Genomic DNA, 14,908 nt, shown 5'->3' on the forward strand with positions numbered 1-14,908 from the left:
TTTAATCTCTTTTGGATTATTCTATTTTTTCAAATTCTTAGGAAGCCATTCCTCCTGTTTGTTGTGTCTGGTAACTGTCCTTCATACTGGATTGTTTCCTTATGTAACTTATGTGTTCATCTTCAGTAAGGATTTTTTGTTCAATGGGTGCATATAAAAAAAAATCTCAAGTGTTGTGGTTTGTGGAAGTAAGAGTTGCTCACAGGAATAGCTGGAGTTTTGATTTCTCACAAGAGACATTTTTTTTTTCTCCTCCTGTCCAAAGCCCCAGGAAGAACAGGCTTTACTTTCCTAGACCAGTGGATGGAGATTTTATAAGTATCCTTTAAAAAAATTTTTTTTTAATGTTTATTTATTTTTGAGAGAGACAGAGACAGAATGAGAGTGGGTTAAGGTCAGAGAGAAAGGGAGACACAGAAGTAGAAGCAGGCTCCAGGCTCTGAGCCTGACGCGGGGCTCGAACTCACGAGCTGTGAGATCATGACCTGAGCCGAAGTCGGATGCTCAACCAACTGAGTCACCCAGGCGCCCCTGTAAGTATCCTTTACACTAAGAATGCAGCCCTTCTAAGCTTCTAGTTTCATTTCCAGCTTCCCACTTCTGTAACTATCAGCATTAAATTTCCAGCCTTTAGTTTTTATATATGTATTTTGGATATAGATATAGATATATTTCTAAACAACTTTTTTTTTTTTAATTTTAGTTAACAGTGCAATATTGGCTTCAGGAGTAGAATTCAGTGATTTATCACTTATTTTTGTTTTAAGTTTATTTTTTAATTGATTTTGAGAGAGAGCTAGAGAGCAAGCAGGGGAACAGCAGAGAGAGAAGGAAACAGAATCCTAAGCAGGCTCTGCTCTGTCAGCACAGAGCCTGATGCCAGACTCAAACTCACAAACCATGAGATCATGACCTGAGCCAAAATCAAGAGTTGGACGCTTAATCAACTGAGCCAACCAGGCGCCCAATTCATCACTTACATACAACATCCAGTGCTCATCATAACAAGTGGCCTCCTTGATACCCATCATGCATCTAGCCCATCTCCCACCCACCTCCCTCCAGCAACTCTGTTTGTTCTCTATCATTAATAGTCTCTTGTGATTTCTTTCCTTCTCTCGTCTTCCCCCCACTTCCCATATATTCATCTATTTTGTTTCTTAAATTCAACATATGAATGAAATCATAAGGTATTTGTCTTTCTTTGATTGACTTATTTCACCTATCATAATACATTCTAGCTCCACCCACATCATTGCAAATAGCAAGATTTCATTCTTTTTGATGGTGAGTAATAAAATATTCCATTGTACGTAAACATTTTTTTCTCTAACATTTATTTATTATTGAGACACAGAGAGACACCGAACGTGAGCAGGGGAGGGGTAGAGAGAGTGGGAGACGCAGAATCTGAAGTAGGCTCCAGGCTCTGAGCTGTAAGCACAGAGCTGGACATGGGGCTCAAACTCACAAACTACGAGATCATGACCTGAGCCGAATTCAGTCGCTTAACCAACAGAGCAACCCAGGTGCCCCTCTGCTGCTTTGTTGTTGGTGTATAGAAATGCAACAAATTTCTGCACATTGATTTTATATCCTGTTGTCTTTGCTGAATTCATGTAGCAATTTTTTGGTGGAGTCTTTCGGGTTTTCTGCATAGGGTATCATGTCATCTGCAAATAGTGAAAGTTTGACTTCTTCCTTGCCAGTTTGGATGCCTTTTATTTCTTTTTGTTGTCTGATTGCTGAAGCTAAAACTTCCCATACTTTGTTAAATAGTAATAATGAGAGTGGACATCCTTGTCTTATTCCTGAACGTAGGGGGTCCAAACAGCTTTTTTGTCAGCTTTTGAATTACCTGACTATAAATCTCTGATAAGACATTTTCTTTGCTTTCCTTTTGAACTGAACTGTATATTTGAACCTTTGTTTATTTGTTATACTTTTATCAAGGATTTTACGTGTATATAACATTTTATCTGGAAATTGTTTGTAGAAGTGTCTAAAGCCTTTAACTTATGCTTCTATAAACAGAAAGCTAATTTCTTTTTATTTTGTTGTTTTACTATTTGTCTTATTTTACCATAAGATTTTGGAGGCTAGATACCCTATTTTTATAATGAATACCCTATTTTTTAATTTAACTAGTGGTTGCGGTGCCTGGGTGTCTCAGTCAGATGAGCATATGACTCTTGATTTTTGGCTCAGGTCATGATCCCAGGGTTGTGGAGTTGTGTTCTGCATTCATGCTGAGTGTTGAGCCTGCTTGAGATTTTCTTTCTGTCTCTGCTCCTCCCCCCTGCTTCCGTGCATGGAGCTCTTTCTCTCTCAGGAAAAAAAAATAAAAAGGTAACTAGTGGTCACTTTAATGTTTTTCATAAACATTAAAAAAATTTTATTTTAGCAAAATTAGTAAGAAAATATTTTTTAATTTCTCATTATGGAAAAGAATGCTTATTTCCTTCATGTTCAGTATTCTAGTAATCATTAGTAGTATTATACTGAAGTTAGATACTCCATTTTAACTTTTTATTCTGCTTTCCTTCTGTTGTACTAACATTTAAGAATCTTATTCATAAATTTTTAGTGTTTTCTCCACTATTTCTTCCCTATGCTTGGGTTCTTAATTTCATTTCTCCATGTTCTGGAACGTTTCTTTGAATATATTACAGTAAAACCTTAGACTGTGAATAACTTATTCTGTGAATGTTCTGCAAGACAAGCAAACATTTCTAATAAATTTTAACCTGATACATGAGTGATGTCTTGCAATATGAGTTGTACATGATGCCGAATGTCACATGATCACAACTGAGCCAATGGTTCTCTCTGGCTGCAGAATTGTGGGTGATTGTCTACCATGCTCAGATGCTCTATCTCATGCAGTAGTGTTTGGCAGAAATCAGATTTTTCAGAATGTTGCAAGGTGCCCACAACTGGCACTTGTGTATTTTTCTTCACTTCAAAGCACCTACAGGCAGTCCTTTGCTTTCCATACAACCGTAAACTTAGGAATGTTTTGCTTTATTCTAAGTCAGGCTGCTGGCAGATATAGACCCTTTCCTCTGCTGCCTTATTGCCAGTTACATTAAATACAGTACATGACAAGAGTTTATCAATGCTGTACTGTAGTCAACATCCCTATGAGTATATACAATGGCCCCCATGCAGAAAAAGATTCCATTGAGCCAATAGGTAGCGGTGATTTCTGTTAATGATAGTGAAAGTCGTCTTACACAATAACCCTCCTCTCTCTTGTTTCCCTTATAGTAGCCACGAAGGTTTTCAAAAGTAAGTGCAGGTTAATTTTTCTTTTTTTTTTTTTTTTTTTTTTTTAATTTTTTTTTCAACGTTTTTTTTTAATTTTTGGGACAGAGAGAGACAGAGCATGAACGGGGGAGGGGCAGAGAGAGAGGGAGACACAGAATCGGAAACAGGCTCCGGGCTCTGACCCATCAGCTCAGAGCCCGACGCGGGGCTCGAACTCACGGACCGCGAGATCGTGACCTGGCTGAAGTCGGACGCTTAACCGACTGCGCCACCCAGGCGCCCCTATTTTTCTTTTTATTGTATATTTTATTTATTATTTTGTATTATATTATGGTATTATAATCATTTTCATATGAGTATTTTTGGGTTGTGGAATGAATCATCTGAGTTTCCATTATTTCTTATGGGGGAAATTTGTGTTGATATAGAAGTGTTTTGGGGATGTGAGGGCGATCTGGCTGTGACATCTGTCACCCAATTGATCGCCAGGGTTGATTCAACTGATCTGGCTGGCTAGGCGGGTGTCCCTTTCCTCCCTCACAGCTCCATGTGCGTCCCTCCCGAAGCTGCATGCTCGGTCGAAGAGGATGACCTTCCCCGATAGAGGAGGACCGTTCTTCGGTCAAGGGTATACGAGTAGCTGCGCTCCCCTGCTAGAACCTCCAAACAAGCTCTCAAGGTCCATTTGTAGGAGAACATAGGGTAGTCAAGCTTCCAAGACTCCAGACACATCCAAATGAGGCACTACATGTGGCAGTCTGCCTTTCAAAAAAAAAAAAAAAAGAAGTGTTTTGGATTATAAGCAAATTATGCTCACAAACCAAGATTTTACTGTCTTTGGAAAAGATGGCTAAGTAATATATATTCACTTAGTTCTACATATCTAGGAACATCTTTTGCTTTTATACGTAAACAACAATTTACTTGGATATAAAATTCTTGGGACATTGTATTAGATAGTTAAAGCTAATTGTTGTAATAAGGAGATCCAAGTTACAGATCAAATAAGACAGAAATATAGTTCTCCATAATCTAATACTTGTTATGTAACAGTGATCCATGTAGGCCTGATAAGATGACTTTGTTCTATGTGGCCATGCAGGCTGGTGGGGCCGCCTCTGTTATTACCTCATTTGTCTTCAATCTCTGGATGCTGCAGTTGGCGTTGTTTTTTAGCCAGTGGGAAATGGGAAGAGAAGTCCACAGCAAGCAGATGTACCTATAAGATGACGATCCATAAGTTGTATACATCACTTCTATTCAGATTTTGTTGTCTCAGATTTGGCATATAGTCACACATAATTTTTTTTTTAACTTTATTATTTTGAGAGAAAGAGCTCACATGTGAACAAGGGAGGGTAGTAAAGAGAGGAGGAGAGAGAGAAACCCAAGCAGGCCTCGCACTGTCAGCGTGGAGCCTGGCTCAGGGCTTGAACTTCCCAACCATGAGATCATGACCTGAGCCGAAATCAAGAGTCAGAGGCTTAACCAACTGAGTAAACCAGGCGCTCCAATCACATCTAATCTTAAGGGAGGCTGGGTTATATCGATTCTAGCCTGACCTAGTCATGTACCTAGCCTAGAACTCAAATTCTATTTCTAAAAGGAAGAGGGGAGAATGGCTAGGATACTGGAAGATAGCTGTCTCAACTACAGACATCTATAGAAAACTTGCAGTCAAATTTTTGTTAATGTTGCTTTCTTGTTTGTTTGAGTCCTTATTTTTTTCCTCCTTGTCCCCTTCCTCCCTCTCTTGGAAATGTCAGTTTAGGCCATTTTCCAATTTTTTAATTTAGAAGTTTTTTTTTTCTTATTTGTTTGTATTTTATAACAAAGATATTACTGTCATATTTGTGAAAAATCTGATTTTCTTTAAATTTTTGATATTTGCCTTTTCTATCTGTGTATCATGCTTTTGGTACTTTTGCAGTTTTTAAACCTAATTTTCCTTCCTTTTAATCATATACTTTATATTCTAACACGTAAATTAATTTCTCCTCTTATATTGATTTAACCATTATTACGTGTAACTATCTTTATTAAAACGTATAGCTTTTCATTATTACTTTTTTTTTTTTGCCTCTTTTCATTAGCTATCTCTGATGGCTGAAAAACTTTTATACCATCACTTTTATACCATAACTTTTATAAGGAAGCTTATAGAAGATATTGCTGTAGGAGCTTAAGGAAAATAGAGGTAGTGTTTCCAGTGATGGCTTCCTAAAATGGAAAGTGGTTGTAGAGTTGCCTAGAGTGCCCTCCCTTCCCTAGATTGAATGTAAATTAGACACTGTGTGTTTTAACAAAGAGAACCCTAGAAAAGTAGCTGAGGTCATTGATTAAAGGACAGATAACTTGCTGCCACACTTTTGATGATGGGTTTTACATTCTTTCTAGCAGAAGTTATCTTCAGTTTATTTGTATAGGATTTTAGAGGTAGCTTTGCTGTGTAATTAGTTGAAGAGTCAGTTTGATTGTTAACTGGAAAATGAGAGAGAACTCACTTGCTAATACTGCTTTTGAAGGAAGAAATTCAGAAAATATATTTTTGGAGAAGTTAAAGGAAAATAGTATTCCTGCTCCTCGCTCTGTTGGCAGTATTAAAATCAACTTTACCCCTCGAGTATTTCCAACTGCTCTCCGGGAATCACAAGTAGCAGAAGAAGAGGAGGTAAGTATATTTGCTGTTAGTTACAGTGATCACAATGAAAATATTTTTTATTTCATCTTTTAAAACTAGTACTGGTTCTGAATTTAAGTATTCATTAGACTAAAGATATTACTTCTTGAATATATTTTAGTATTTCCTTATGGAAAAGTATTTTGCAGAATTTTTTTGTCTTCAGATTCAGTATGCAGTATTATTGCTTTTTCCAGGAGATAAACACTTGCCATCTATTTTATCAAATACATTCTTTTTTTTTTTTTTAATTTTTTAAACATCTATTCATTTTTGAGAGACAGAGACAGAGCGTGAGCAGGGGAGGGGCAGAGAGAGAGGGAGACACAGAATCTGAAGCAGGCTCCAGACTCTGATCTGTCAGCACAGAGCCCAACATGGGGCTTGAACTGACGGACCACAAGATCATGACCTGAGCTGAAGTTGGAAGCTTAACCAACTGAGCCACCCATATGCCCCATACATCATTTTCTATATTAGATTTGTAAACTTGTGTTTTGGTAATGGATTTGGACATTTATTGTTAATACAACAATTACTCATTATTAATGTTAGGTATTTCTAATGTGACATTCTAGAATATCTCTCATTCATTTATAAATACCTGGGCCCTGGCATTTTGAATGTTTTATCTTTAGGTATATAGACTCTAAGAACTGCATTATTTTTTACTACAAGGTGTTAAGTGTTGCCTGTCACAATTCAAAACTTGTGGAAATGATTGAAGATCCTTAAGACATAATGACAGTTTATAAATATTAACTATTTTCTTATTAAACAATATATTCTAAATTTTATTATTTATAAAGTTATTTCTAGAATTATAAAAGTATAATTATTTAAAAGTCATTTATGGGCTCCTGGGTGGCTCAGCTGGTTGAGCATCCGACTTTGGCCCAGGTCATAATCTCTCTGTCCATGAGTTCAAGCCCCCTGTCAGACTCTTTGCTGACAGCTCGGAGCCTGGTGCCTGTTTCAGATTCTGTGTCTCCCTCTCTCTTTGCCCCTCCCCCACTCATGCTCTGTCTCTCTCTCTCTGTCAAAAATAAACATTAAACAATTTTTTTAAAAAGAAAAAAGTCATTTATGTATTTTTCAATATAGAAAAACAAATGTGTTATAGATAAGAAAAATAAAATAATAATCCCATGAACTCCCACAAACTCCCATTTGTATGAAATTTGGACTAGAAATTTTTGTATGTTTGGTCTTAACTATCTGGTAATGATAAACAAAAAAGGATAAAAACTGAAAGTTTAAAAAAATCAGCATTATCAAATAGTATAGTAGTCTACTCAGGCTGCTGTAACAAAATACCCTAGACTGAGTGTCTTAAACAACAGACATTTATTTCTCAAAGTTCTGGAGGCTGGAAAGTCCAAGATCAGGGTACAGGGAGTAGTGGGAGGAGAGCTGTGTTCTGGTCTCTTCCTCTTCTTATAAGGACACTAATCCTATCATGCGGGCCCCATTCTCATGACCTCATCTAAACTTGATTACCTCCAAAAGTCCTACTTCCAAATACCATCACACTGGGGATTAGGGCTTCAACATACGAATTTTGGGGGTCACAAATATTCAGTCCATAACAGATAGTATTTCCATTTTATATAGAAGCTGGCAAATGTCAAAGTAGCTGTTAATAAAAATAAGATTTTTGTGTCCTTCATTAGACTTCTCTGATTTCAGTGGTTGCACAAACAAGCGGAAGCACGGAGAGCATTGAATACTGATATTCCTGAACTTTCTGATTTAAAAGAAGAAGAAAAGAATCCAGAATGGCTGAAGGACAAAGGAAAGTACGTTGTTTGGACTCTGGCTATGAGATTTATAATAAATTTAGGTAGACCGTAGTACTAACTACATTTTCTAGGTATTTTGACATATGTGCTTATGTATGTATGTTGTTGGGGAAAGATAATCCAAATAAGCTAATTAGATAGGTAGGGCCTCCATATTTAAAAAGTCAGATTGTATAACAAATAAGGCTCTTATTTTTATTTGATTTTGCATTTAAATGTCATAGAAATGAAACATATCACTTATTAAAATCCCTTTTAAAATCACTTATATTTAACATAAGCCCTTCCTAGAAATGTGTTTTTCAGAAACTATAGCTTCTTTGATTATTCATCTCCATCTTTAAAAGATTACCAAATTTATCTTACAAATTTTCATTTTATATCCATGAAATCCTTTTATTTATTTATATGTTGCTCTGTGTGTGAATATTTTTTAAAATGTTTATTTATTTATTTTGAGAGAGAGAGTGCGTGAGCACACAAGTGGGGGGAGGGACAGAGAGAGAGGGAGAGAGAGAATCCCAAGCAGACTCTGCATGATCAGAATGGAGCCCAGTTTGGGACTCAATCTCACGACCATGAGATCATGACCTGAGCTGAAATCAAGAGTCAGATGCTTAACCGACTGAACCACTGAGGCGCCCCTATGTGTGAATATTTTTATACAGTTATCAAAAACAGTACAATCTGATACATTATGAATGGCAATTTGATTTCATATTTTGAGGCAGTAAGTAGTACTAAGTACTACTAAGTAAGTAGATATTACTTATTGTATTTCATGACATAGACTTTTATTTTTTTATTGTTGCCATAATAAACTATCATGAACTTAGTGGCTTAATACAACACAAATTTATTATCTTACAGTTTTGGAAATCAGAAGTTCAAAATGGGTTTCACTGGGCTAAAATCAAGGTATCATCTGTGTTTCTTCTACAGCCTATAGGGAAGAATCTATTTGCTTTCGTTTTCCAGTTTATAGGTTGCCTACATTCCTTGGCTTGTGGCCTCCAGCCAGCAATTGCATCACTCCAACCTCTGCTTCCATAATCCCATCTCCTTCTCTTGCTCTGACTTTCCTGCTTCCCTCTTTCTTTTATAAGGATCCTTGTGATTACATTAGTATCCTTTGCTTAATCCTGAATTATCTCCCACCTCAAGACCTTAATTTAGGCCAGTCTGTGGAATCCTTCCTGCCATGTTAGGTGACAAAGTCACAGATTCTGAGGATTAGGATATGGACATCTTTTGGTGGGGTCGTCTCCACTATCTGTCTACCACAATGTCTGCATCTGTATTTTTCTTTTCTTATTTTTTCTTGGTCTCTTTGCCTGTTACACCACCAGGGATTAATATGTAGAGTTGAACTGAAGTACAATTTTTCTGAAGGTCAGAGGCCTGGGGCTGACAAGTTGGTTTCTTTTACTTCCAACATTAAAGTCTTACATGATCCTTCCTCCTCTTTCTCCCCTCTCCTGCCTCCCTTCCTCTCCATTTATCCAACCATTAAATAAACATCTATTAATTGTTTGCTGTTTACCAACTAGCCTCTGAGCTACAAAGATCAGTGCAGGAGACATACTTATACAAATACTTATAATACTTTGTGAGAAGTACAATACATAGAAAAGAACAAAGTAAAATGAGAGTACATAAGAGGGACATTTACCCCTAAAGGAAGGAAGGTATGTTCAGAAAAAGTTTCATAGCAAATATAGCACCTGAGATCCTCAGTGATAAGTAGAAGTTTTAAGAGAAAGGGAAATAAAGGCATTCATTTCAAGTATTGGAGAAAATATGAACAAAAGCTCAAGAGACAAGAAATGGTGTGATATATGGGTCAGGAACTATGTGTGGTTTATTTTTTGCTAAAACATAAAATTTGAGGCTAGGAGTTAATGACAAATGAACCTAGAAAAATCAGGGCCTTGTGTGTTTGGTTAAAATTCTTTTTTTTAATTTATTTTTTAATTCAAGTATAATTACCATTTGGTGTTATATTAGTTTCAGGTATAAAATATAATGATTCAGCATTTCTATACATCACTCAGTGCTCATCATGATAAGTTACTCTTAATCCCCTTCATCTTTTTTACCCATCCCCCCATCCACCTCCCATCTGGCAACTACTAGTCTGTTCACTATATTTAAGAGTCTAGTTTTGTTTTTTTTTTTTTTTTAGATTTTTTTAAGATTTTATTCTGTAAGGAGAGGGAAAAAATGTGTTGCAGAAAACACAGCAAAGGCCTTGAACTGGCCTGTGGTAGGTGGTGTTGTAGGGGTGAAGAGGAGGGCAAATTGAGAAATAATGATGAGATAATATAGGCAGAACCTCTTGATCGATTTGGAGGGAGTAAGAAGGAGGACTTCTCAGTTTCTAGTTTGAATGATTGATTGCATGCTGTCACCAGCTAAATTAGGGAATACTAGATGAGAGGCTCATCAGGAGAGAATGCAGGTAAGTTCAGTTTTTAATATATTGAGTTTGAGATGTCTCTGGGCCATTCTGGGTGACACTGTCTGGCAAGTTTGAAACTCAGAGGAGAAGCCAGTACTGTAGAAATAGATTTGGAGCTTATCAACATTTATATTGTAGTTAAATTTATAAAAGTGTCTGAGATATCCACAAAGAGTGTGTAGACCTGGAGAGTAGTGGCCTGAGGATAACACTCTGTGACCTACCAACATTTGAAGGTCTGGCAAAAGGAAGGAGTACACAAAAATATTCCCAGAAGCCAATGGAGCAGAAAGTTGAAACAGTTTGTGTTTTGTTTCTTTAAGAATATAAAAGATTTGAATAGATTTGGAGACAAGAGAAAGAAAAGATGATTGAAATCCTCCTGAGCAGAGTGGAGAAAATTGGGTCAAAGCCAAGAATTGGATGGATTGTCTTGATTTTGTCCTTTTTATCCAATTAGTTAGCCTTAGTGAAGACAGAGTTTGGTTTGGCTATGAATTGTTCCTCCTTGCAGCCTGAGGATGCTAAAATGGGCAAAGCTGAGTGGGCTGTCCTGTTGGATTGATTACTTTGCTCTAGAAAATGTTGATGGATTGACTTGGAATAGACAGAGATACTTCATTTTCTGAGATTGGAGGGAAGAATAGTGGAGACAAGTATATATCTAGATAAGGGAAATTGATTAGTGAATACTGTTGGCTCTGCCAGGTTGAGAACATGAATTCATAGAGATGTCAGTACAGCTGTGTGATTTATCTCCTTTAGGGTTTAGTCTTCTTTCGGATTTAAGAATAGATCTTGGGCCAGAGTGGGAATTTTAACTGACAAGTACAGTAAAAGACTAGTAGTGCAAGGGACCAGATTGCTCATAGAAAAATAGCTCAGTTGGGGCGCTTGGGTGGCTCAGTCAGTTAAGCATCCGACTTCAGCCCAGGTCATGATCTCACAGTTCGTGAGTTCAAGCCCCCTGTCGGGCTCTGTGCTGTCAGTTCAGAGCCTGGAGCTTGCTTCGGATTCTGTGTCTCCCTCTCTCTGCCCCTCCCCATTCACATTCTGTCTCTCAGACAATGAATAAATGTTAAAAAAAAAAAATTAAAAAAAAGAAAAATAGCTCAGGTATTGAGCCACAAAGTCCAAGTTGGGTTACACAGGAAGAGATGCCAGGCAACTCAGTGGCTCAGTTGGTTAAGCATCTGACTCTGGATTTTGGCTCAGGTCATGATCTCATGGCTCAGTGTTTTTGAGCCCTGAGTTGGGCTCTGTGCTGATCGTGCAGAGCCTGCTTGGGATTCTGTCTCTTCCTCTATCTCTGCCCTTCCCCCCCTTGTGCTAGTGCTAGTGCAAGCTTTCTCTCTTTCAAAATAATAAATAAACTTAAAAAAAAAAGGAAGGGAGAGATCCCATGAGGGGCTCATTGGACTAAGAGAAAATGGAGCAATTAAGAAATTAGAGGGCACTGTTAAGACAGAAGACTTAGTATAAAGGGAAAGTTGGCAGAATAGAAAGTTGTGATTAGTGGCTGGGATTCCAGAGTTTTATATTTCCAAGGTAGTGCAGTTCAGGTGATGATGAAGGCCAAGGTGTGGCCCTGGGAGTGGGTAGCAGAAGTACACTTGATGGGGCGCCTGGGTGGCGCAGTCGGTTAAGCGTCCGACTTCAGCCAGGTCACGATCTCGCGGTCCGTGAGTTCGAGCCCCGCGTCAGGCTCTGGGCTGATGGCTCGGAGCCTGGAGCCTGTTTCCGATTCTGTGTCTCCCTCTCTCTCTGCCCCTCCCCCGTTCATGCTCTGTCTCTCTCTGTCCCAAAAATAAATAAAAAACATTAAAAAAAAAAAAAAAAAAATTTAAAAAAAAAAAAGAAGTACACTTGAAAGGAAGGCATGATGACTTAAGGAGTTTCAGGTCTTTCAAGACTAAATTGATGAATGGACCATAGACATAAACTTTAGAATCTTCTGGAATCATGGCAGAAGTCGGGATAGAGACAGATGCTGGGAACCAGTTTCAAAGCCCTTAATGAATATGAGAAGAATGATTTTAACTTTTCTCTCTCTCTTTCTCTTAAAGTAGGCTCCACGCCCAACATAGGATTCGAACTCATGACCTTGAGATCAAGAGTTGAACACTTCTAACAACTGAGCCAGCCAGGTGTCCCAGGAGAATAGTGACTTTTATTTTTTTTAACGTTTATTTATTTTTGAGACAGAGAGAGACAGAGCATGAACAGGGGAGGGGTAGAGAGAGAGGGAGACACAGAATCTGAAACTGGCTCCAGGCTCTGAGCTGTCAGCACAGGGCCCGACGCGGGGCTCGAACTCACGGACGGCGAGATCGTGACCTGAGCCGAAGTCGGCCGCTTAACCGACTGAGCCACCCAGGCGCCCCGAGAATAGTGACTTTTAAAAAGACAGGAGATGACAGTGACTAGAAGGCTGTAGGGGGAAAGATGTCAGGAATCTCAAAGGATAATGACTGCGTATAAAGAGAGAGTTTGATCTTATATCTAGCAGAAGAGAGTCTGAAGAATGCCAGTTTCTACAGTCCTAACCCCTGATGTGGCGACTCAGGAAGGGACACAGTGGAGAGGGTGGTAGAGATTAGCATTGGCATGAGGACAGAGCCAAGTTTATTTTAGATGGGATTTTTAAGAAAAGTTAAGGGTATAGGAAAGGAATGAGAGGTGGAGTCAGTTATGGCAAAACCTGGAATAAGAAAGTGCAAAGGAGGGGCACCTGGCTGGCTTGTTCGGTAGAGTGCGTAACTCGTGATCTGGGGTCTCGAGTTCCAGCCCCACTTTGAACGTAGAGATTGCTTTAACAACAACAACAAAAAAATTGCAAGGGTGCCTGGGTGGCTCTGTCGGTTAAACAGCTTACTTCGGCTCAGGTCATGATCTCACGGTTTGTGAGTTTGAGCCCCGCATCTGGCTCTGTGCTGACAGCTCAGAGCCTGGGGCCTGCTTTGGATTCTGTGTCTCCCTTTCCCTCTGCCTGTCCCCTGCTCAGGCACACACACACTCGCGCTCTCTCTCTCTCTCTCTCTCTCTCTCTCTCTCAGAAATAAACATTAGAACAAAAAATTAAAAAAAAAAAAAAAGAAAGTGCAAAGGAGTAGAGGGGGATAGGAGTAGGAAAGAACGGCAACATGAAGACGGGGGAAAAGTGTGCTTTTACCACAGTGCTCAAAGATAACAGGGTTGATTGACACGGTGAGACAGGTCTTTGGTATAGGTGTTGTGATGCTGTGCTGGCTAAAGGTCCTCGGAGTGTTGGTTTGGTCTTCCTCTGATACCCTTAAGATGTGATTTGGGTTTAAGAGTAGGAAGGACAGATGAGATCGTTGAGCCAGGGTTAGAATTTTGACTGATGCACACACACACTGATGCACACACACACACACACACACACACACACACACACACACGTGTGTGTGTGTGTGTGTGTGTGTGAATTAAGTTAAAATTAAAAATTAGGGGTGCCTGGTGGCTCAGTTGGTTGAGTGTCCAACTTCGGCTCAGGTCATGATCTTGCATTTTGGGTTTGAGCCCCGTGTCAGGCTCTGTGCTGATAGCTCAGAGCCTGGAACCTGCTGTGTCTCCCTCTCTCTCTGCCCATCCCCTGCTTGTGCTCTTCTCTCTCTCTGTCTCTCAAAAAATAAAATTAAAATGTTTAAAATTTTTTTTAAATTAAATTAAATAACAATTTTTAAAAGTAAAATATTGAAATAAAATTGCTGGCAAAAGCAACAAATTGGCAGCAACCTAGTGCAAAAGTATACTTCGCAGCAGTCGGGCATGACTGGTAGATTATAATTACTTTTAGTCTCTTGTTTTTGTACCACTTTGCCTTACTACCTCCAATTAGGTAGGAAAAGAAAGAGAAGCAAAACAAGAGTAAAGGAAGAGAGCTGAGAATGAGAAGAGATGGAAGAAAACTTAGTAGCTAATAACACCCAGAGAAACAAAGTACAGTTAATCAAAATGCCAAGTACAAATAGATAAAAGGAAAGGTAAGACTTGTTAGAAGAATATCCTCACTAGCAATGTAATGCAATACAAAAGATAGAAATAGACATAATAGAACTGATTCAGAAGCGGTTAGTTGACTTTAAGCCAAAGGATGAAATACCTTCATCTCCAGAGGCTTTGTTTCATGATAGCCTTCTATATTTACACAGGACAAAACTGTTCTTACTGTGCTAAAACTCATGGGACACTTGCTTCACAAAAGGGTAGAGGTGGACAAGCCTTTCAAAAACCAATAGCTTTTTCTTAGAAAAAGCCACAGATTGTTTTCATGTTTTTTGCCTAGCTTCCCACTACTGTATCTTAGTTTTAAATGCCAAATCTCTACCTTTTGGGAAAATATATAAGCTTAGGTAATTTTACTTGCTCATGAAAGCATTTTACCTTTTTCCAATTAACATTATGTACCAGATAGCTTTTCACTGAGAACATCTCATAAAACAGAGTCTAAATGCTCTAATATAGGTATATGCATGGTATGTATGATGTTATTTAACAGCCTTACATGACTCAGAATCTGTAAATAAATTTAATAGCTGTCCTTCTAGACACTTGTAATCACATGAAGTAAATGGAGTGTAAATGGACCATTGTTCTGTCTCAAGGACATTACTCTGTGCTTGACTTTTAGTGTAAGTTCTTTTGGACCCTATCTTAACTTTAGACTTACAC

At 38.4% G+C, this 14,908-nt stretch overlaps 1 protein-coding gene across 9 annotated transcripts in view; it reads left to right on the forward strand.

Moving 5' to 3' along the window:
• DNAAF4 (dynein axonemal assembly factor 4) overlaps positions 1 to 14,908 on the forward strand; it is a 70,964-nt gene that overhangs the window by 36,085 nt on the left and 19,971 nt on the right. For 7 of the 9 annotated variants that reach the window (XR_009264127.1, XR_009264124.1, XR_009264125.1 and 4 more), the window contains exons 5-7: positions 3,274 to 3,291; positions 5,796 to 5,941; positions 7,640 to 7,749. Coding sequence is in view for 5 of the 9 variants with exons in the window: in XM_058737661.1 (XP_058593644.1) it covers positions 3,274 to 3,291; positions 5,796 to 5,941; positions 7,640 to 7,749 (274 nt within the window). In the remaining 4 variants the exon portion in view is untranslated. The remainder of the gene's footprint in view (positions 1 to 3,273; positions 3,292 to 5,795; positions 5,942 to 7,639; positions 7,750 to 14,908) is intronic. The other 2 variants (XM_058737662.1, XM_058737660.1) reach the window with 1 other exon arrangement.

This window comes from Neofelis nebulosa, chromosome 7 (genome assembly GCF_028018385.1).
Source record: "Neofelis nebulosa isolate mNeoNeb1 chromosome 7, mNeoNeb1.pri, whole genome shotgun sequence".
Classification (NCBI taxonomy): domain Eukaryota; kingdom Metazoa; phylum Chordata; class Mammalia; order Carnivora; family Felidae; genus Neofelis; species Neofelis nebulosa.